This window comes from Melospiza melodia, chromosome Z (genome assembly GCF_035770615.1).
Source record: "Melospiza melodia melodia isolate bMelMel2 chromosome Z, bMelMel2.pri, whole genome shotgun sequence".
NCBI lineage: Eukaryota > Metazoa > Chordata > Aves > Passeriformes > Passerellidae > Melospiza > Melospiza melodia.
The window spans coordinates 787296-809938 of NC_086226.1; the positions used below are offsets into that span (position 1 = coordinate 787296).

At 44.6% G+C, this 22643-nt stretch overlaps 1 protein-coding gene across 2 annotated transcripts in view; it reads left to right on the forward strand.

Annotated features, from left to right (window-relative positions):
- Positions 1 to 22643, forward strand: part of MYO5B (myosin VB) — a 148890-nt gene that overhangs the window by 119546 nt on the left and 6701 nt on the right. Inside the window, exons 27-37 of one of the 2 annotated variants that reach the window (XM_063179615.1) lie at positions 504 to 566; positions 6428 to 6667; positions 7466 to 7563; positions 12995 to 13072; positions 15282 to 15480; positions 16173 to 16266; positions 17279 to 17422; positions 18501 to 18652; positions 18988 to 19077; positions 21134 to 21284; positions 22017 to 22296. In XM_063179615.1, coding sequence (XP_063035685.1) covers positions 504 to 566; positions 6428 to 6667; positions 7466 to 7563; positions 12995 to 13072; positions 15282 to 15480; positions 16173 to 16266; positions 17279 to 17422; positions 18501 to 18652; positions 18988 to 19077; positions 21134 to 21284; positions 22017 to 22296 — 1589 coding nt within the window. The remainder of the gene's footprint in view (positions 1 to 503; positions 567 to 6427; positions 6668 to 7465; positions 7564 to 12994; positions 13073 to 15281; positions 15481 to 16172; positions 16267 to 17278; positions 17423 to 18500; positions 18653 to 18987; positions 19078 to 21133; positions 21285 to 22016; positions 22297 to 22643) is intronic. The other variant, XM_063179614.1, reaches the window with a different exon arrangement.

Here is a 22643-nt window from a genome sequence, read left to right on the forward strand (position 1 = left end):
TTGTTTGGGAATTATTTTCATTATTACTCTCCAGTGTGAGATCAGTGTACCTTAGAACAAATGCAGTAGGAGACTCAACAAAATCATCCACAGTAATTATTTACTTGCTTCACTAGATGCCCTTATTGATCACCCCTAGTAATTTGCAGGGAAGACATGAAACAGGAGACTTCCCCAGCCTCTCATTCCTGCTGCAGGAGGATTAAAAACCTGTTTTCCAACTGCTGTGTTGGAGATTGTTCCCTTAATGACTGTCATTGTTTGAAAGCTGCAGCGAGGCACAGTTGTCAAGATATTAATGAGAGATTAAACCATTTTCTCTCGGAGTGTCCTCTGCCCCACTGGTGTTGCTGGGATGCTGTCTGATGGCAATTAATGACATTATTATGGTTGAGCTGGCCAGCAGGACTGAATGCTGATGGAGATGTGCCCAGCTACCCTGTGCTGTGTGCCCGTTCTTCTGCCTGATCCTAAATAAAAAATTTACTCTTTATTCTGCACAGGTAAATGAAATAAAGACTGAAGTGACTTCAGAACATGAAGATTTTGCATACAACAGCCTGAAGGTGAGTGAGAGGCTTCTCCTTAGTGCTGTAACCTACTGCGTGGCTCAAGCAGCCCAAACAAATGGTGTGAATGTGATAATAATCCAAAACCTGCCATAATGAGCTCTGCTAGAGAGGGCAGTTGGAAAACTGTGGTTTTCCATCCTCTCCTGGGCCTGGGATGGGCTCATATATGTGTCTCTCTGGGGTGACGTCTGTTTTCTGCTGATCTACCTGTCTCTGAGTCATCCGTGGAGGTAACGAACCCACTCGTGGTGAAGAGGGCTTTTTCCATGGCAGGTATTCCCTCTGGGACTTTGTTGGGCTCCCTTTGACAGGCACTGCAGGTCTCAGCAGCTGGCTTTGCAGCAGGTGTAAATTCTTATGGGCTGTTTCTTGTTCCAGGCGCCACCTCTGCTTCTTAGCCATCTTCTTGTGCTATCCCAAGGTGCCACTCCGGTCAAACCCAGATAAATCTGTGGAGTGATTTTTTTGCTTCTTTAAATGGCTCCATCTCCCATCAGAAGTGCTGGTTGACCACAATCATCCTTCCAGCATGGAATGTCTTCCCAGCATTGCCCTACCCTAGAATCTGTCTTGCTCCCAAGCTCAAAATCCTGACAGTTTCTGTCCCTGTCACATTCTCCCTGTGACAGTCAGAGCAACTGAAACCTCCTGGGCTCCTATTGCAGCTTCTGTGGGTTCTATCCTCCTGCTCTAACTGTATTCAAACATTTCTGGCCTTAACTGTCTTAGACCACTTTTTATGTGCTGCTTATCCTCAGAAAACCAGTTTCTAGAATAGTGCTACTAAGGGAAATTTTTTTATGCTGTTGGTTTTTTCAGTGCAGACCTAACTTTCTGGTGTTCCTCTCTCCCTATCCCATTAAAAAATATTGCAAGGCAACTGAGAAGTCCAGAGGAACATATGTTTTGCAGAATAGCATGATGCTAAACCATCTGTCAGTAATAATACTAATTTTTCCTTCTGCATCATCTCCTCCACTGGACGTAAAAAAAGCAGAAATTAGAGATGGAAAAGATGTCCAACCCTCACTAAGCCCTTAGAGTATCAGTAGATTTTTGTGACACTTAATAATCCAATTTTATTTTCCTAGCATGATACTGGTATAGGTCTGGCTAAATGTGCTGTTTGTGGTGGAGGAAAACCCCCTGAATTTCCTTAGTACCTCTACATAGTCCCTTGGAGAAGAAGCCTGGCCAGGTCATTGCCCAAGTGTCTTCCAGTTGGTTAAACATACTTGTGGAAGATTTAAGTTTCTTGACCTGGTAAAGCAAAGTGGAGTTGCAGTTTGGAAGGGGAAACCCAGCAGATGAGAATTACCACCACCTCCTTAGATGGCTTCTGGAATTCCGACTTCTGTATGAGCTCACAAACTGTGTTTTCTTCAAGGTTCAACCCTGGAAGTTCAGAGTGGAAATACCGATTTTGGATTTTCCTATTTTCTGCACGCTAACATACTAGCATTCATAGTTCTACATACCTATCAAATTTTTTAAATTTTTAAGTGTTAATTTTTTAAAAAATTTACTATTAATACTATTTCATAAGAATACGCAGCATGGGTTTGCTAAAAATGCAGGGTTTGTTAAACTTTAGTCTAAAATAGAGGGGAAATGAACCTGCAGGGAATTAACATTCCTTGTAGGAGTGTTTTCCTGAGAAGGTCCACTGAAAAAGACAGACAAATACACTTCCCAGTGTATTTGTGTGCTCCCTACATCTGAACATGGGACACAGCCTGAACTCTCTGTCTGCAATGCAAGAGTGACTTACTGCTGATTTTGAGGGCATCTTTTCCCTCCTTCTCCCTTGACAGCTGCTTCCAAGGCTATGACAAAGCTATTCTTCTCTTCTCTTTCTCCTGTTAATTTATAGCTCAAATATTTGTACTATCTCTGGCTCCTTAAAGAGTTTCTTGTGAAACTTAAGCTGTTTTACCAGCTTAAAAATACTGTATCTTGGGGAAATAGTCTGAGGTGCCTAAAAGCTCAGACAGGGGACAGTCTTTCTGTGGATGCTCTTGAATGGCTTGTGAGGTACCAGTTAGTCAGCCATGGACAGGGACACCTTTCCCTGGACCAGGCTGCTCCCACCTGGCCTGGGACACTGCCAGGGATCCAGGGGCAGCCAAACTGCTCTGGGCACCCTGGGCCAGGGCCTGCCCACCCTCCCAGACAGGAATATTTTTCCTCCTTTTTGATCTAAACCTTCTCTCTTTCAGTTTGGACAAGATGAGCTTTAAGGTTCCTTAGCTTACAAACTATTTCTTCACTATTTTAAAGAAAGATTCCATATTTTTATGTCCAATTTCAGACATTTTTGGCATCCACAGACCATTAAGCAGGACAATACAAGGTGTGGGTGCTACTGGATGGCTGTGCAGGTTTGGCTTCTGCAACCAGCACATGGTCTGATACTTCATAGCTGTCCGCTGTCCTCCAGCTTGGTGTCTTGGTGTAATTATTACTGTAATTATTACTCTCATAACACTCATGATGGCAGGGATTTGCCTTTGGCTTTAGCATCTGCTGGGGAGCCTGTTCTTGATGCAGATTCTGATGGAGGGAAGTGGGTGAGGCACAGTGCTCTGTTAGAGAGGCTCATCTGGTTTTTTAGTTTTGTAAGACTGAAATGTGTGAAACTTGAGCTAACACTGATAAATTTACATGCAGAAGTCACCTGTCCTTTGTAATGCAGAAATGCATTTCTCAGGAGATGTTGTCCCAAAATACACCCAGCCAGATGTTTGGTTAATCATTATCCAGGAATGCAAAACAGGGAGTTATGTCCCTCAGATATGCCAGTGAAAAATGTGTTTTCCTTGTTTTTTCAAGCTGGGAAAGTGGCAGTGGGAATGAAAGCACCAAGAAACCCTTGCTCTGACTCTGTGTTCCTGAGCAACCTGTTCTAGTGGCAGCTGGACTAGATGGCCTTTAAAGGTCCTTCCTCATTCACACATTCTAGGATTCCACACAGGAGCATGATGCATAATTCAGTTTCTCACTTGTTTCATCCCTTAGAATTGGCAGCTCATCATAAATGAGCTGCATGGAGGATATAATTTCCTCTTCCTGCAGAGTACCAGAAAAGAAGAGAGGGGCAAAATTCTGGCATGGCAGTGCCGACCTGTGACTTAGGCAGGCTCACACTTCCCCCAGCACTGCTCTGTGGGCCCTTTGCTAAAGAGTGAAGCTATTTCCATCACCATTAGTGCTTGGGTTACCCTGTCAGAGCTCTTTAACACTGCATCTGTTGGGACAAGTGTGAGTTCAAGTTCAGTGCATTCTGACTGTAAAATTTTTTTTGGTCAAATTTATTTGTCAGATATTTGTCAAATAAATCAACAGGACTTGCCTATGCTGAAGAAAGAGTATTTTTCACTTTGCCAGTAGAAATCTCCACATCCACAGCATTTTATTTTAGCTTCTGATCTTCCGTGGCAAGAGCTGATGCAAAAAGAGTGTGTGAGCTGGGGACAGAAGGTGTTTTAACACTGCTCTATGAAATCCACAAAGAAAGGAGCAAGGAATAAACGTAAATGTAAATTTTGAAAGGAATGTATGGTAGGGGCTCTTGGAGCTGAGTGATTCGTATTTGCTTTCTTTCCTGGTCTTTCTGGCTTTGTTTCTAACCAGAGCTTGAAATGACCGGGCCTTGGAGTTAGCAGTGTGACTGACCCATTCCAAAAAAGAGAGGAAGAAAGGGACACAAAGAGGAGGAGAGCAAAGGTTAAAAAAAAGGAAAGCAGAGGTCTTACCCAGGAAATAACAAAACCCACAGATGAGTTATTTTAGTAGAAAAGCAAGTAACTGCTTTCACCATCAGTGAGGGGTGATGTAGCAGGAAGAGTTAAACCCAGTTTGACACCAATTCCCACCATGCACACACTTCCAACTCCTGCTTTAATCACCAGTTACAGAAAAACCCATGTCTCATATGCATGGTTAATGTGGAATTAACCCGAATTGATGGATCTAAGGCATATCTTATCCTTTTGTTTTTTTCATGACGGCTGGTATAAAGTACCTGAATATGCCCCAATACTGATGGTGTCTGTTCAGCTAGGAGCATGCTGCCCAGATGCCAGATCAGCTATTCTGCTCACACCTCTGCTGTGATAAGCCATGCTATTTATAATTTGTAAGGATTTATAATTACAACACCCGTTTCCTATGGAAATGGGGTTTACACAGCTGTGCTAGCTACACACTGTGTAAATTGTACAAATTGCCCCCATCCCCCCCAGCCATTTTTGGATTCATTAGCTTGACTCAGCCCAAGCTGATAATGAAGCAGAGATCCCAGAGATAGGAGGGGTTGTGAAAGGAAGCCGTGGAAAGGCTCAATAAGCAGCAGGGAGATGAGGCATGTGGGTGACAGTGGGGAATGATGTGCTGTTGTAGACTGGAGAATCCACATGGGTGGCGTTGGTCCCTAGGCAAGAGCTGACCCCTCATCAGACAGCAAATGTCATCAGCTCACGTGCAGGGCTGTTGGTTTGTGCTGTGTTGGACAAGGGTCCTGTTGGGGTTTGGTGTTCCCTGAGGAGTCTGGGGGCGTGGGGCAGGAGGGAGCACTCCTGGGTGGCACCATACAGCAGCCAGAGGTGGAGGGTCATGCCCAGGAAGATGGGTTGTTGTCAACAGGACTCCAAGGAGTCTGGCTCCCAGCCGGTCTGTGACCCACAGCAAGGACTGATGGTTTTAAGCTTGAAGGGGGTAGGTTTAGATGGAATATTGGGAAAAAGTTCTTGGCTGTGAGGGTAGAGAGGTTCTGGTGCAGGTTTCCCAGAAAAACTGCCCCTGGATGTGTCCAAGGCCAGGTTGGATGGGCTTGGAGCCACCTGGGCTAGTGGAAGTGTCCCTGCCCATGGCAGGGGGTGGAACAGGATGAGCTTTAAGGTTCCTTCCAAGCCAAACCATTCCATGGTTCTGTGATTGCACCATGTGCAGGAGCAAAGCTGCTCTTGACCCAACAGGGATTCTCCAGGTGGGTTTGGGTGGTGGCAGGGAGCTACCAAATGTTGTGCTGCCACCTGCAAACAAAGCTTTGTGGTGACAGACTAAAAGAAAGGCTGTCCTAGCTGCCAGAGCTCTATTCTTCTGTCTTCTGCTGCCATGCAAAAGTGAATAAGCCCTTCAGTTGTCTCAGTAAAGATGTTGTTATTCAGGAGAATCAGTTGGCATCAAACTAGCACAGTGTTGACCCTGCCTGTCAAATGCCAATGGCTGAGGAGACCTCAGCCATTGTGGCACTTGGTGCCATGATCTAGTTGAAGTGTTAGAACATGGGTTGGACTCGATGATCTTAAAGGTCTCTTCCAACCTAGAATTTCTGTGATTCTGTGATCAGGGTGAGGAAATCCTCCAGCTATAAACACTGCACTGAGGTGGGGGAATTACAAAAGAAGAGGGAATTCAGAGACCCGTGGCTCACCTAAGGGTTGCCTGCCATGATGATGGTTTGGGGAAACCAGCATCTTCCAGCTTATCTAATGAATATGAAAGGTGAGCTGAATGTTGTGGGGGTTGTGTGATTTATTGATTCAGAAGGAAAAGAGGTGGAGGAGAAAAGAGCATGCTTAGCTTCTTTAACAGCCTGCTTTTGTGTTTAGAAATAGTGTCAACAAATAAAAAATATACTGGGTCACCCTGTAGTGTTGTTATTAAATAGCAACAGGCTGCTGACTAAAGCAAAAACCTTCCCTGAACCACAGATGGCTGGGCTGGCAGCAAAATCCAGATCCTGGCTTGCATTGATCTGTAACCATCGATAATTGAGTCAGCCTAGAGGCATCTCAGAACAGGATGAAGCACTACGGTTTATTTAAACTGCTTAATGGCTCGGTGTTTTCCAGAGACAAGAGCTGGAGTCAGAGAACAAGAAGCTGAAAAATGACCTCAATGAGCTGAGGAAGGCCATTGCAGACCACGCCACCCAGAACAACTCTTCCAACGATGTGCAGGACGGCTACAACCTCCTCCTGAACCAGCTGAAATCGGCCAACGAGGAGCTGGAGGTGCGCAAGGAGGAGGTGCTCATCCTCAGGTCGCAGATCATGAAGGCAGCCCAGCAGAAAGAGACGGGGAAAAACATGGTAAAGGAGAGGATAATGGTTTTTCTTTTTTCCTTCTTCCCCTCTGTTGGTGGAAGTTCACTTGCTGCCTGAGCAATGCCATTCCTGCTCTGGTGGGCAGGATGGCACAGGGAGGTTACGGGGGGTTGTGCAGGGATACAGGATCTGCTGCCTGGGGATAAAATGGAATCCCTGGCATTTCAGACAGCCCAGGACTATCTGTGCCTTGGTACTGCTGTAGGGTGCCTACCCCCACACCAGAAGAGGGTAAGCCAGCCCACACCAGCCCTGCACTAATGTGTGTGGTTCAGCACCTTCCTGGTGATGTTTCACAGCAATAATCTTTTCCTGCAAGGAAATGGGGTGAGGGAAAAGAATTTCTAGACCAGATTCTGCTCAGTTTGGGCTGGTGTAGGTGTAATGTCTTTCTTCTGACATGCAGGCAGGATGGGAGCCTGTCTCTCAAACAACTGGGATGGGATTTGTATTTAGAGCACATTCCAATGGAAGGGCACATTTTCCAGAAACTCAGTCTTTATTGATTTGCTGTCTTATCGTTCCTCAAGGTTTTGGCGTGTTTTGTATTTCAAACCAAGCCAAGCACCCTGCTTATCCTCTTCCTAAGTTCACTGCATCTTTCTTCCATCTGTTATCTCTCCTAATGCATGTGTGTGGATTCACAGAAACTCAGTAGTGTGGTGGATGCCCCAGGGATGCTTTTAATAGAATAATTGGGAGTGGTTTGGTGTCAGGAGCTTTCAGGGCTGGGCAGAGTTTTAAAGCAGGAAGTCACATGGGTGTTTTGCACGTTGACTTTAGGAGAGCATCTCCCCCAGTGCCAGCTGGCCCAACAGCGACCGGCACGTTGACCAGGAGGACGCGATCGAAGCCTACCAGGGCATGTGCGAGACCAACCGGTAAGTGTGGCACAGACCTCGCCAGCACGGGGGGGATTCTGTGTCAGAGAGGGACCCACACCAAAATCAATGTGTTCCAGACGGCTGCCAGCCTCGGCACTGTGCTGTGGACTCAAGGGTGGGCCATAAAGGTGAAACCAAGGACACGCGTCTTATGGAATTGTAGAATCCCAGAATGGTTTGGGCTGAAAGAGACCTTTAAGATCATCTGGTTCCAGTCACATACTGAGCAGGTGGAAAAGCAAACATGAGCAAAAGCAGGTTTTGACTTTGCTTCCAGTATGGAAATAGCAGGAAGACTAAGATTTGGGACTGTATTTGTATTTATTTCATAGAATTCACAGAATAACTAGTTGGAAGAGACCTTCAAAACCATCGTGTCCAACCCAGCCCCAACACCTCATCTAAATCCTGGCACCCAGTGCCACATCCAGGCTTTGTTAAATGCATCCAGGGATGGTGACTCCACTACCTCCCCCAGACAGGCCATTCCAGAACTTTATCACTCTTTCTGTGAAAAACTTAGATATCCAACCTGTATTTCCCTTGATGTTGCTTAAGACTGTGTCCTCTGGTTCTGTCAGTTGCTGCCTGGAGAAAGAGACCAACCCCACCTGAGCACAGCCACTTTTCAGGGAGCTGTACAGAGTGATAAGGCCACCCCTGAGTCTCCTTTTCTCCAGGCTGAACACCCCCAGCTCCCTCAGTTGTTCCTCAGGTGTCCCATACCGTGTTGGGAAGATGCCACAGTTCCCTTCTAGTTTTCCCAGAGGCAAAAACCCATCATGGTTAACTGAGCTAACAAACATGCTGTATTCCCTGAAAACACTCATATTACTGGTTTTCTTACACCCAAACTGAGTGTCAGGAACAACTGTTTTACTGCCAGTTTGCCTCAATAAGGATAAATACTTTGAACATATATCTGTCGTGACAGTAACAATGGGTGGATATTGTCAAGCATTAAGTCAGTCCTTGCAGCTGCCCAGGAGAATATAAAATAATAAAGCAGTATCTTGCAAGAAGAAAAAATTATATGGATTAAACAGCAAGATATTATGAAAAGAAAATTTTTATTTTACTTCAAGGAAATTGAATGTTTATCTTTTTTTCTATTGACAAATACAGATGTTTGAATCTTTCCTCCTCCTAAATAATTTCCATTCAGCAAGGAAGAAGACCCAGCCATTGTGGATTAATGGCTTTTAATAACACAAATGGTTTGCTACTTCCTTGAGTGGTTGCAGAAGGTTGTTAACATTCCATGCTGGGACTTGACTTAATGAGGATTTTATTCACACCTGTATGAATATGAGGAAGGGCCCATTTAAGTGGAGCTTAAAACCCTGATGGCTGGACTGAGGCTGTTCTGCCAGCTTTCATGAGGTCTGGAGGCCTGGAGCAGTGGGGATTGTTGGGGTCCAGGACTCTTGTGACATTGGTTTCTCACCTGGGCGTCATGTCTGGCTAAATCAGGACTAGTCCTTGTGGGGTTTTTTAATTTGCCGTGGAATATTTGCCTTCCTGAAGTGAACTTGCTGATGAAATTTCTGCCCCTCCTGCAGCAGAGGTGATGAGATTAATTTGCACATCACATTCTTGTCAGTAAATCAGTGGAGCCCAGTGTGCTTTCTGCAGCAAGGAGTAGGTTTTGGTCACTTAATGAATTCTATGAATTTTCTCTTCTTTCATTCTTTTTCCTTCTTTCCAACATTCTCCTGGAGCCATGGGTGCTCAGATGAGACGTGAAATGCCATTGTTGGGCACAGCTTTAATTACTCCCTACATTTTCCAGTATGCAGGGAAGGTTAGTTTGTGTTCAGGGGCTGGTGAAGGAGTCAAAATAAGGGTTGCTGCATTCACAGGAAATGTGTCTGACCCAGGGGTGTCACTGGTCCCCAGTATAAATTGGTGTCTGGCCATACTGGTGCACTTGGCTTTCTGTAGCCTGCCAGGAGGCTCCAGTCCTCCTCCCAGCATTCTGGTCTCTACACTTCACTTCTACAGAAATAACTGAATTGTAGAATTATTTAGGCTCAAAAAGATGTCTTGAGGTTCAGTCTTCCCCCAGCACTGCAAAGGCCAGCACTAAACCATGTGCCACATCCACATGGATTTTAAATCCCTCCAGGGCCTATAAGTTTGCAGGACCTAATTTTCCACAGGACTACAAATCTCTCTCCTTGCAATTGCATGGGTGAGCTGCAATGCTAAGAAGTTCATGTAATCTGGCCTTGGTGGTTTTTGGTCTCTTAAATTTTGGAAGGGGAAATCTCCAGTCTCCAGGGTCAGTTCATTATTCTCTCATCTGCTTCTTGCGTGAAGCTTGACTGGAGCTTGGCTCCTGAAATACAGCAGCAGAAGCTCTATATGCTCTCACCCTGATTTTCTGCAGTGATTTATCCAGTGTCTCATTAAGCACCACAAGCCTCCCCATTACAAGGTTCCCTGTGCACTTGTCTGTTTATTGGGTTGGTTTATAAGCTGTAGGCTGGTGTTGATGGCAATAAAATGGATGAAGACAAATGCTTGGGGAGCCTAGATTATTGTGTTTGTGGACATAAATTAACATTCCCTCCCCTAGCAAAAATTTGCATTTGTACTTACACAGCTCTATACCCAAGGGTGTCAGCATGAGAAACAGAAATGCCTTCCCTTTCTACTCTTGATCAATACATATTTTAATGGGAAGCTTTTCTGGTGGGGTTGCTCTTCACCAGGCCAGGCTTATGGATGTGGTTAAACCTCACTCCACCCAGGAGGTGCTCCTAGCTCCAAGTCATCATCTCTTAGCTATTTAGCCTGAGGACACAGCATGGCTTTATTTTGGTGCGAGATCAACCTTTTATTCTCTCCATGTCTATGTCATGCAGCACTTCTAAATACAGCAGGAGGAAAACAGGAAGAACTCTGGCAGGTGCTGCTAACCCTGCCCATGTAGGAATTCTCTCTCCACAAAGCTTCCAGAGCAAAGCCCTTTGATTCCAGGTCAAGGGCAAGTTTGAACTGACATCAGACTTTATAAATGCATTAAAATCAGGTTTTTTCTTTCTTTTTTTTCCTTTTTTTTTCCCTAAAATTCTGCTGAATTTCAGCTGCTAAGAGTAAAATCAAGTTAGCTCCTACCTCATTTTTCTCCTACAATAACTGAATCTAAAGCTAAGTAGGCTTTTATGTTCCCTGTTTCGGTTCTTGGGATCATTCTTTCAAGCCTGTTTGATCTTGGTGGAAATGCAGAGCCAGTGAGAGACCGGGTGATGGTGTTAAGAGACAATAAATAACCTGGCAGCTCAAGGTAAATCAGGCTGGGCCTTTGAAATTAGCTTCCATGATAGCTTCCAAGTGATTTTGTTGAGTAATTGGATTTTTTTTTCCTGTTGGGCAAGTCCCACTTGCAGCTGCTGTGCGAAGTGAAGAGCTGATGCTGGCTTCACATGAGGGATGCTTTTGCAGCTGGGAGAGACCATGATGTGGAGATCCTACCATATCTCTGCCTCCCACTCTCCCATGGGTATCTTCCCCCTTTGCCAGAGATCTAGTCTGTGATGCACAGTATTTTTCCTTTTACCTAAAACAAAAAGGTCCATCTCTGCCTGAAATGCCCCCTTTTAATGAAGAGAGGATCATTTACTGAAGATGCTGAAATTAAGATCTCTGGTTTGGGGTACATACATCTCCTTTAAGCTACTTTCACTGGGCAGGGGGGTGTTTGGGCAGGAATTTTTTGCTTTTGATGAGGATAGTTTGCTGACTGCAGGTCCCAGCTGCTCCCCAGACCTGTGCCTCTAAGATGAGGATAAAGGGCTTTGTGAATCAGCCCTTTTAACTCCTCTCCAGCCTTATTTGAGAATAGGATTGACCCAGCATTTTAGGAAATTATGATTCAGATGCCAATTACTCTAACTGCATTGAAAGGACCCCTTTTTATGTCTTGGTCAACATGACCTTCTGGGAGAGGGGGAGTGCAGTAATTTCTGAGTCAGTGCTGTGTTGATAGAGATGGACTGAATGCTTATTTCCCAGCGCAGGTTTACCTTAAATCAGCATTTTTATATATTTATCTTAAAATGGCATTTTCTTGAGCTGCTCTCCTCATTTACCTCAATGCCTATGATTAAAAAAGGAAAGAAAGCTATTTTTCCAAGGAGGGCTATATTTTTAAAATGTTGCTCATCGTGTGAGATTTCACAGGTTTCTGACATGCAATAAATAGTGGGGACCTTCCTGCTTTTTCCTTTGGTTTTCAGTGCCTGAGGACATGTCCTGATAAGATTATATGAACCAAAAAAAATTACTTGAGTCACAAATTCATGCAAATGAGACCAATAAACCTCCCTGTATCTGTCAGCCTGCAGACCCTTTTGAAAACCTGCTATGTATGGGATAGCAACAAGGTTTTAATTGAAATTCATACATGTGGCTCTAGCAGATGAACTTTGCAAGTGTCAGCGCCTGAAATGTTTGCCAGATTTGAGAAGTGCTGTGCTTGAGCAGTGCCATGGGAGGGATGCACGAGCTGTCTGTGGTGGTGAGGCACCTCCAGAGCCCCTTCAAAGCAGTGCTGCAACACCACATTTCTCACTGCTTCCCTCCTGTGAAAATTTGCTCGTGAATGTTTGTGTTGTGCTTTGCCACTGAAATATGCAGAGATTCCCTTGTTAGGGAACGGCATCTGCTACAGCTCTTTTCAAAATGTGTGTTTGGCTTTCTTCTTTTTGTGTTTTGGTTTTGTTTGTTTTTGTTTTTTTAATATAATGATATGTTATGTTTGATGGTTTCCTTGCTTACTTTTTAAACTGTTATTGCTTAAAACAAACACTTTTTTTTTTAACTGACATCAAAGCCACGTAAAATCTTGCTGTAACAAACATTTCTGGTCAAGCTGACCAGCTTACATCACTCATTTGTAATGTATTGAGCCCCTCATTAAAGAAGATAAATCTTGCCTCATATAACTTGAAAAAAACGCCAAACAATCTGCTAAAAGGAGACTAAAAAAGCCAACTGCTAAAAGTATTAAAGTGGGATGAGACTTTCCTGACCATTATTCTGCCTGGCTGTATACAGAGGAGATTGATCTTGTGTGGATGCATGTGGTGTTTGGAGCAAAGGTTGCTCAGAGGAAAGACTGATGTGTTTGAGTCAAATGCTGAGGAAACCCTTGGCTGAAGTAGAGTTTATTTTAGACCAGTGGGAGTTGCTGCAGTGGGAAAGAGATGGAGAAACTTGTTTTTAAAATGTCTTACAGGGCACAACCAGGGCAGGGCTCTCCTTCCCTGTGGTGGAAAAAGAAATGCAATGCAATGAAAGTGTGCTCTGAAAACTAATACTGAATGAAATACATAAGGCTTCTGCACCTTTCCCCCTTCTCTTTCAATTGACCTTTTGTCTTTCTCTGTCCTCGTTTCCTTTTTCTGTCCTTTATTTCTAGCAAGACTGAGGACTGGGGCTATCTCAATGAAGATGGAGAGCTCGGCTTGGCTTATCAAGGTTTAAAGCAAGTTGCCAGGTCAAACACTTTCTGTTTTTCCCCACTGCTGCTTCTGCCTTCTCCTGCCTTTTCCTTGCCCTCTTGTTTCTTGCTCTTGCTCTGCTGTTGCCATGTGGTCCTGGGCAGGGCCCTCTGTCCTGTCTGGGAGCAGCTGCAGGAAGGATTTCCAAACTGCAGGAATTGAGACCCTCCTATAATTTTCAGAGGAGTCATGGTTCCAGTTGGCCATTGCTGGTGGTGGCTATTGTCACTAATGCCTGAGCTGTGATCCAGTAAGGATTATGTGACACTAATGGGAAATTGGGTGATGGAGGGGTTGGGAGGCTGGGATCTCAAAGAAGACAAAAAATGCCTCCCATTTTATTGTTTTTCTCCCAAATTGCACTAAGACATGGCACCTCTTGGAAGGGTTTTCTCCCAGTCCTTGACCTGTTGGAAGGGGAGAGTCTGTGCTTGTATCCCAGTGCTGTCACCTTTGCATGATCCTGGGGATTTTGTGCTCCCATCCATGTGTTGTCTGTGTCAAAGGCACATGGCAGACACAGGCTTTTCCATAGCTTGTTCCATAGCCCTCCCCAGGTCCTGCTCTGCTGGGCAAATATCCCTCCTGGATTCTTGTCCTGCATCACCCCCATGCTTGGTGCTTATGGGGCTCCAATATATATATATTTTATTAAAGTTTTAAGGACATTAAAGAGATAAAAAATTTAAGTATTTTGTATAGAGTAGTCTAAAGTGGTCACATCTACAGGTATCAGGGTAAAACCAGACAGTAACAGGAAGAAACAACAGAGATTATTTCATGTGTTTTTCCAAGCAAAGTAGGAACGCAGGTTTGTAGAAGGAGCATGTTCTTCTGAGGGTGTCTCACAGATTATCCAGTCTGAATCCCAACTAATCCCAGTATGAAGAAATAAAATGAAAATTAAGTACTTAATACTTATTTCATGGTGGGTCTGTATTTTCCAAGCCTATTAAGAATATAACTCCTGACAGGATTATGAGGCTGACTGCATTATTGCTCATGTTTCTATAGGTGGAAAACATGCTTTTCTGTCTTGTTCTGGAATGTGGGAGTAGATACTGGGTTGTTAAATTTTCTAAAGGCAACAAAAACAACCACCACACAAAACAACCTGGGGATGATTAGTACTTCTCATCCAGGAATCTTCCCTGAAAGCATGCACTCTTTTATAAAAACGTTATTACAGAAAATGCCAAAACAACAACAACAACAAAAAAATTTCTGTGCATAGTTGTTCCTGTAGGGAAACAGTTGACAGGTGTGGATCACAATCAATTTCCCAGTGGACCAGTGCAAGTTGTAGCTCTGTGCATGTCCTGGATCAGTGTGGAGCTGTCAACAGCAGAATCCTCTTCATCTTTGAGGGCTGCTGTTTGCATCCAGTGTCAGAAGGCCCTGAGCTGGGTGTGAGGTGACCCTTAGCTCTGAGCAGGCACATCAGTGAGCTGCAGCAGGGGCAGGGGCTTGGTAGTGCCCTTGGTCATTCCTTCTCTTGGTCACCATTGTCCTGTATAATCTGGGACTATATCATTTCTGGCTTGGTGGTTCTCTCTCAGAGGCCTCACACCTTCTGGAGTCTCTTCAATCTTCTGGCAAGAGCTGGTGGGCTGAAGGGACATTTCCATGTACCAGAGGGTAAGGGACACTTAAAATCAATTACTATGTCACCTGCTAGGCCGTCACCATCACCTTCAGCATGGGTGTCTGCAGTTGACATCTCAGTGATGTTAAGTTTCCACTGGATTTAGAAAGGCATTCTGCTTAGCAAGTGGCAGTTTTCAAGAGTGAGAATTTCTGTTGAACAGGTAAGGAGCACAGGAACAAATGTCCTTCAAGCTGAGCTTTTGAAAACAAAACTTGCAGGTGTTGATCTGTGTTACTTTCTTGCCATGTATTTACTCTGTGCAAGTAAAGGAACCTGGATGTTTGATGAAGTTAAATAAAGAAGGGTGCTTTGGGATTTTTTTTTTTTAAATCCCAACTTTTGATTTCACATCTCTTAATTTCAAAAGTATTTCATCTGCAGTATAGCAAATGACAGACTAGTGTGGCAATAATAGCTTCTTGTTCATCAGTTTTACAGGGAGGTTGACAGAGTATTTCCCAAGTTGGGAAATTTAGATTTTGAAGGATCTAAACTCACGTGGTGGTTACCACCATGATGCTGACATCACAGACTGATCAGTGTGGTCCTGTTCTCAGGTTGCTGGAAGCACAGCTCCAGGACCAGAGAAGGGAGCACGAGGAGGAGATGGAGGCTCTGAAAAACCAGGTGGATTTAATGCAAGAGGAGCTGGAGAAGCAGCAGCAGGCATTCCTGCAGACTCTGCAGCTCTCTCCAGAGGTCCAGGTGGAGTTTGGACTTCAGCAAGAAATTACACGTCTGACCAATGAAAACCTGGTAAGAAGCTGTGCTGAAAAGACAGAGAGCAAAAAATGGTTTGAGAGAAGGAGATATGAGGCATAATCTGGAGGGAAGGGCACTAGGATCTCTTTCACCCCTCCTAAACTCTGCAGAATCCATCAGCATCTCCCACTGGTGTATTTGGGAGTGTTGGCACTTGGCCTTGAGCTGATGTTCTGTGGCTGTATGACTTTTGTGACTTACATAGGTGCTTTATTTTTAAATTTTTTAAATGCTTTTTTAAGCCTGTCTACTTTGTGGCACTGCCTTTCAAATCAGATCACTGGGGACCCTTCTACTTTGTTAGGCCCAGAGGCAGCACAGGTCTTTCATCTTACTTGCTTTTACTGGGATGTGGAAAGGCAGTTGCCACTTCAAAAAGTTGGCCTGGATGATCATAAATCTTCCCTTTCTCCCCTTCTATATCAGTGTGCAAAGTCTGGAGGGAATGTTGGCACCTCCTGAGTTTTTGCCTTTTTTCAACAACCCCAGTATCTAAATAAAACTGTTTAAATGTTATTAACAGGCAGGATTAAATGCTGTGGGTAGTGCTCCTCTTCCACTGAGATGCTCACACCACGCCTTGGTGATGCACAGGCCATACATACTCCAGCCTCTAACTCACCCCAAATGAGTTGTTCTAGGGCTTAATGTTGGGAGTTCTTTTAAATGTATCTTCTGTCTTTCAGGATCTTAAAGAACTGCTGGAAAAGTTGGAAAAGAATGAAAAGAAGCTGAAGAAGCAGCTGAAGATTTACATGAAGAAGGTCCAAGATTTTGAAGGTGACTTGTGCATTGGGAGATACTGGGTTGGGGGAAACTTCACTTGGGTTTTACTTCTTTGGCCAGTCTTGGAGAGCTGCAGGGTTTCAGGGTTTTTTTCTATTTTTCTTTCTATGAAAGTAAGACTTTGCTTGTTCTGGCACTGAGCTAGCAGCAGGCACAGAGCTGACACTGACCCTGTACCAGGGTTTGGAGGATATTTGAGGAAACTTTTTTGCTGTCATTGCAGTCATTCCTGTCATTGCAGTGACCCAGGCAGAGGTACAGAAAGGAGCCCAGTGGCCAGCAGGGAAATGTTCTGATCTGTCAATTTTGAAGGGAGAATTATAACCCTTTAGTATCAAATTGTGTATGTATATTCTGCTTAATGAGAAATCACCTTAAATGTGGCATCTGTGTTGCATAGAAAGCACTTCCTGTTCTCTGGAGAAGCCGTGATTAATCAGAGAGCCCCATCTCATGAGTTAATTTCTGGAAACCAGGCATTAAGTGAAATTAAGCTGAATAACTGGAGGGTTTCCACGGCTCGCCCAGCTGCTCCCTGTCAGTGTGATTTGCATGCTGCTTGCTGCAGTATTTGCATGCTGGTCTCTTCTGCTTTATTACACTCCAGCAGTGTGCCACCACGGTGTGCAGCTTTGCAGGCAGACAGAAGATGCCATGCTTAGGGATTTTGCATTGCCTGCCTGCTTTTTGCCTGGCTCTGTGAAAATCATTCACTAGGGTTGCTGCCTTCTAGCCTGTGGTCTCTTGGAAAATAAAAAAATGCTTCATTTTTTCCTCTTCTAAGTTCAAGTTTTGCACTTTTTTTTCATTCAGAGTCAGAACTCTGTGGACTGGTAATCCAGGATCTGATTGTTTTTATTTTTATAAGTCTGTCAAAGCCGGTGACATTATTGGGAATTCAATATATAACTTTTTGACTTGGTTCTGCACCAAGGCCAGTGGAGGGCCTGAATAGTTGTTGATTCCCAGGTGCCAGCCAGGTGTTGATAACCTTTTCTCTTCACAGCATCCCAGACAACAGTGCCAGCGGAGAGGAGGCCACACGAGAGGAACATGCAGGTTGCTGTCCAGAGGAAGGAGAAGGATTTTCAGGGCATGCTGGAATATTACAAAGAAGATGAGCCACTCCTCATCCGAAACCTCATTACAGGTGGGGAACTTGCTCTGCTTCTCTGCCTGGCTGCTCCTTCTCGTGCCTGGAAGAGTTTGTAAACTTGAGATTAAAAAACTAAGGTAGACAAATAGATCTTCTCAATTGATCCCTTCTGGAGCTGCATGTTTGTGGTGATGGCAGTTTGGGTAGGTAAAGTAGTGCTGCACTAAGGAGCTAGATCCCTTAGGGATAGCAAACAATGGGAAACACAAAGCAAGGCTAGTTTTTAGAGCAGGCAGTAACTTGCTGAGTTTCATATGAGGTGATAGATGGGGAGGGGGTGGCAGAAGGACTGGCCCTGGGTCTGGCACAGCAGTGGAACAAAGGTAGCTCAGTTTATGAGGTAATGAACTTGTGAACTCTTCTGCACTGCACAGGCTGCTCAGAGTTGCTGCAGCATCCCCTCACTCAGTGCTGTTTCAGAAGTCAGCCTTCCCTGGCAAGGTGTTGGCATTCACTACAACTCTAACTCCAGCAGAGCCTAGTGGGGATCCAAAAAGTGTTCACAGAGCAGTGCTAGCCCATTGCTGTGGGCACTGAAGTTCTCCTAATCAGGCAAGCTTGTTCTTCAGAGGCTTCAAATGCCCACAGCCACCATTAGGATTCTGTATCTTGAGGGAAGGAGTGATTTAATGTGTCATCAATTCAGGGGAAGGACTTATTGTGTGAGGTATCCTTGAAAGCTTCAGGGAGCTGTTCTGAGGTGGTTCTGTGCTGCTGGGGGAGGGTTTTACAAGGTAGAGAAGCTCTGGCTCCACTGTGGTTCCATAAGGAGAAATGGGGTGTTGTCACAAACCTCAGGGCAGGCAGGGTCTGCCCTCCCAACCCTGAGTGCTGAGGGTCTGGGGCAGGTCCCTCTGTCCTGCAGCTGAATCTCTGGCTTTGTATCCACTCTGCAGAGAGGGATGCAAGTTGCAGAGCCAAAATATAATTTTCCCCAGGACTGAGAGGAGAGGGGTTTGCCTGGGTACATTCCAGCTGTGGCGTTCTCTGCTTCTCTTGTCAGTTGGGGAAATTTAAGTTTGCTCTTTTTTTTTGTGAAATCTTTCATTTTTTAAATTGTCAAATCTTCCAGATCTCAAGCCCCAGGCAGTGTCTGCTACTGTTCCCTGCCTTCCTGCTTACATCCTCTACATGTGCATCAGACACGCAGATTACATCAACGATGACCAGAAGGTGCACTCCTTGCTCACCTCCACCATCAACGGCGTGAAGAAAGTGCTGAAGGCAGGTGTCCATTTGCTCTTGTCTTGGGGTTGAGAGGCTGTCAGGTGGTAATAACCAAGTCCAACAGTGTGGCACTCAGCTCTCACAGGGCTTTTCAGGCCAATTTGCTTTTAGAGACTCCCTTTTTAGAAGAGCGAGGAGAATTGTGATCTTAGCAATAAAATTGTTGGAATTTAGAGGTAAAAAAAAAAAAAAAGTTTGCAGGGAAGAACAGCTAATATTGCCCAGATGCAGAGGGAAAGCTGCCTGATTATAGGTGGGGAAACTCAAAATTGGTTTGTTTTGTGATGAAAGGAGGGGGTGGGATCTCATGTGTTTTCACTCTGTCTCTGCAGAAGCACCAGGATGACTTTGAGATGACATCGTTCTGGCTGGCCAACACCTGCCGGCTGCTGCACTGCCTGAAGCAGTACAGTGGGGAAGAGGTGAGAGCCTGGCCTGAGGGACAGTCCTGCCTCCTCCTGGCACCAGGGGCTTCCCTCTGGCTGGAATGGGGCTGCTCTGATTGCCCTCCTTGGTTAATGTGGGTACAGCTATGATCTGGGTATAGCACAGATAGCTTTCCCTGGAAAAGCTCCTAAAAGCACAGAAGGGTTTGGGCTGGAAAGGGACATTAAATCCCATCTCATTCAGCCCCCTGTCATGTGCAGGGACAGCTCCCACTGTCCCAGGCTGCTCCCAGCCCCATCCAGCCTGGCCTGGGGCACTGCCAGGGATCCAGGGGCAGCCACAGCTGCTCTGGGCACCCTGGGCCAGGGCCTGCCCACCCTCCCAGCCAGCAATTCCTAATTCCCAATGTGCCAGAATCTGTGCCTGCCCTCTGGCAGTGGGAGCCATTGCCTGGGTGCTGTCCCTGCCTGCCTTGTCCCCAGGGGCTGTGCAGCTCTCCTGGAGCCCCTGGAGGCCCTGGCAGGGGCTCTGAGGTGTCCCTGGAGCTTCTCTGGTGCAGCTCAACAGCCCCAGCTGTGCCAGCCTTTCTATGATCTTTGTGGTGAACCATTTTGAAGGTCGTTCTCCTGGTTTTAGTTCATCCCTCAGCTTTTCATTAAACAATATTTTATAGCTTGAAATGTTTTATTAAAGCTTATCCCTTTCAGAAGAATGGGATTATCACCGTTCTCCTACAACATTACACACTGCTATCCTTATAGCCTTGTATTCTGCATATTAAAATTTTCAACAGACACAAATACTGTTATTTTTTTTTTAGTCTTTAGATATCTATTTAGATATATTAAGCATTCAAAATGTAAGAAAAAAATTTCATAAAATTAAATGAACTATTCAGGTCATTCAAGAGATAACGGTTTGTGTGTAAAACCTCAGCACTGGATTTCGAAGATTTAAAAATAAAAGGTTAAAAATATTTTAGAGAATACTTACTAGAAGCTGTGCTCTTGTTTGCCCTCTTCTGTCTGGATAATAATACTGCATTTAGAGAAAATCCTCTCCAGAAAATCAGCTGGGTTAAAACCATGATTTACTGTGTTAAATTTATCAGCTGTTTGCAAATTCCATTGGCAATTGTTGCAAAATATAGAGGAGAGAAATACTACAGAGCTGTTTGCAAGATACTGTTATCTTTAGTTTTAAATCCAGCCTGTTTTTCCGAAAAGGTTTAAAAGAAAATCCCAGCCCACATGCAATCTCCTGTCAGGTGAGGAGCATGGTGCTCTACGATTAGTCAGGAAAATGGGGAAATTGTGAAATCAACTCAAATTGGTACATGTTGTATTTTTGCATTTTGCCACTCAGCAACCAACAAAAACAGTTTCATAGTTCTGATTTTCACACCACGTAAGACCATATGAACAGGCAATTAAAGGATCTGTGTTAATTAAAGCATCCCATTGAATTCTGACACTAAAACTGGTATTAATATCTGAGCCCAGAACTGAGGGTTTACAGTAGGCAAATGCAGGATTATAGATCAGCTGTATCAGCAAAAACAGGCAATAAATTCAGTTGTTTCAGGACATTTATGAAATTTCAGAACAATTTAAGATGTTGTCAAAGCAGCATGTGACATGCAGCCATAATGATTTTCAAGAATCCTTCAAGAATCTTTTTTCAAGAATTTTTTCTAGAATCTTAATTTAAAAATATTTTGTTTCCCAGAAACAGTCAGCACTCAAAGGGATAAGCATGTAGCTAAAAGCTAAGTTTCAGAGGGCCTAAAATGTTATTTTCTACTCCTGTATATTGCAGTTAATACAAATGTGCAGATCCTTGCTAAGGATAAAATGAAAATCTGGTAGTTTAATGATTTTCTTCAAAAGGTAGTTCTCTAGTAATAATTTATAAACAAATGCCTAGGCTACTGAAAGGTGATTTATGAGTTTTGATCTTTTCTGTGATGTACTTTGGTAACATATTTTGGTACACTGTATTGTAAGGGTGCAGGCGGGGTTTAATGCAGCGGTTTTGATGGACTGTCAGTGGGTGGGATAATGAGCCTGGGTGTTTTAATCTCCTTTTCAGTGTTTCATGACCCAAAACACGGCGAAGCAGAATGAGCACTGCCTGAAGAACTTTGACCTGACTGAGTACCGCCAGGTGCTGGGCCACCTCTCCATCCAGATCTACCAGCAGCTCATCAACATTGCGGGGGGCATCCTGCAGCCCATGATCGGTGAGCTCACACCTGCAGGGTGCTTCTTGGCCCAGCTTATCTGCTCCAGCTATTTTTCAGACCTTTGCACAGTGCCAGCATGACCCAGAGAGTTTTTATCTTCCCCCATGATAGGAGCTAATAGGTGTAAGGGTTTTTCCTCCCACTCTAGAAGATATCTCTTTTATTTCTGTTGGGGAGGCAGTGGAAGAGATCAGATTGTGCTAGTGGGTCTGCTGTCTCCTCCAGACCAGGTTTGTGGTTAATCTTTTTTGGATGGAAATGTATATTATAAGAGAGGAGAGGATTGGGAAGAGGAAAAAGACTCTTTTTGAGGGTGTGAGAGCAGGTATGAGAAGGAAGAGTTATCTCTTCAGCTAAATCCCTGAGGATTCACCTGAGGAAGGCCCCATCCCTGGAATGTCCAATGCCCAGCTGGACAGGGCTTGGAACAACCTGGGATGGTGGAAGGTTTTCCTGCCCATGGCAGGGGTGTTTGACCTGAATGGCCTTTAAAGACTCTTCCAAACCAAACTCTTGCACACTTATATGATATTTGTGTGTGTTTTTAACTGTTTCATATTACCAGAGTGAACCATGGATCTGTCCTGCTGTCGGTTCTTGCAGCATCCATGGTGCTGCATCACTGAGAGTGATACGTGTTCATTGCAGCCCATGGAGGGATCAGTTCTTCCTTCTAGTGACAAATAGATGGATGCAGGCTTTTTAGCCCATTTCCCCCCCTTTTTCCAGTGCCTGCTGTGTTGGAAAATGAGAGTATCCAAGGGCTTTCCATTGTCAAACTGGTGGGCTACAGGAAATACTCCTCCAATGCGGGTGACAGCTCCTACAGCTTGGATGAAATGATTCGCCAGCTGAACACGTTCCACAGCATCATGTGTGACCAGGGCCTGGACCCAGAGATCATCCAGCAGGTGTTCAAGCAGCTCTTCTACATGATCAACGCCATCGCCCTGAACAACCTCCTGCTGAGGAAGGATGTCTGCTCGTGGAGCACGGGCATGCAGCTGAGGTGGGGCTGGGGCTTGGGGCAGGGCTCTGCCTGATTAGGGAAGTTTTGTTAATGCTGTAAGTTGGTGGGAAATAGGGGAAAAAAGTGCACTTCTCAGTGCAAATTCGTTGAATCTTCCTTTTGCTACCCTCTCCCCTTCCCATGCTGGATCTTTCTATATTCCCCTTGAGGACAGTGGGCACAGCAAAAGCATTTTCTGTGTAGATATTCTCAAAGGTATCTGGGTACTTTGCAGGATCTTGTTAGCATTTAAAAGCTGGTTAAAATCTTCATTTTAATTGTTGGAGGAATCTGAATGCTGTAGAAAAGCACCTCCCTTGTATTGTTTGGCTGTTACATGGTTCATC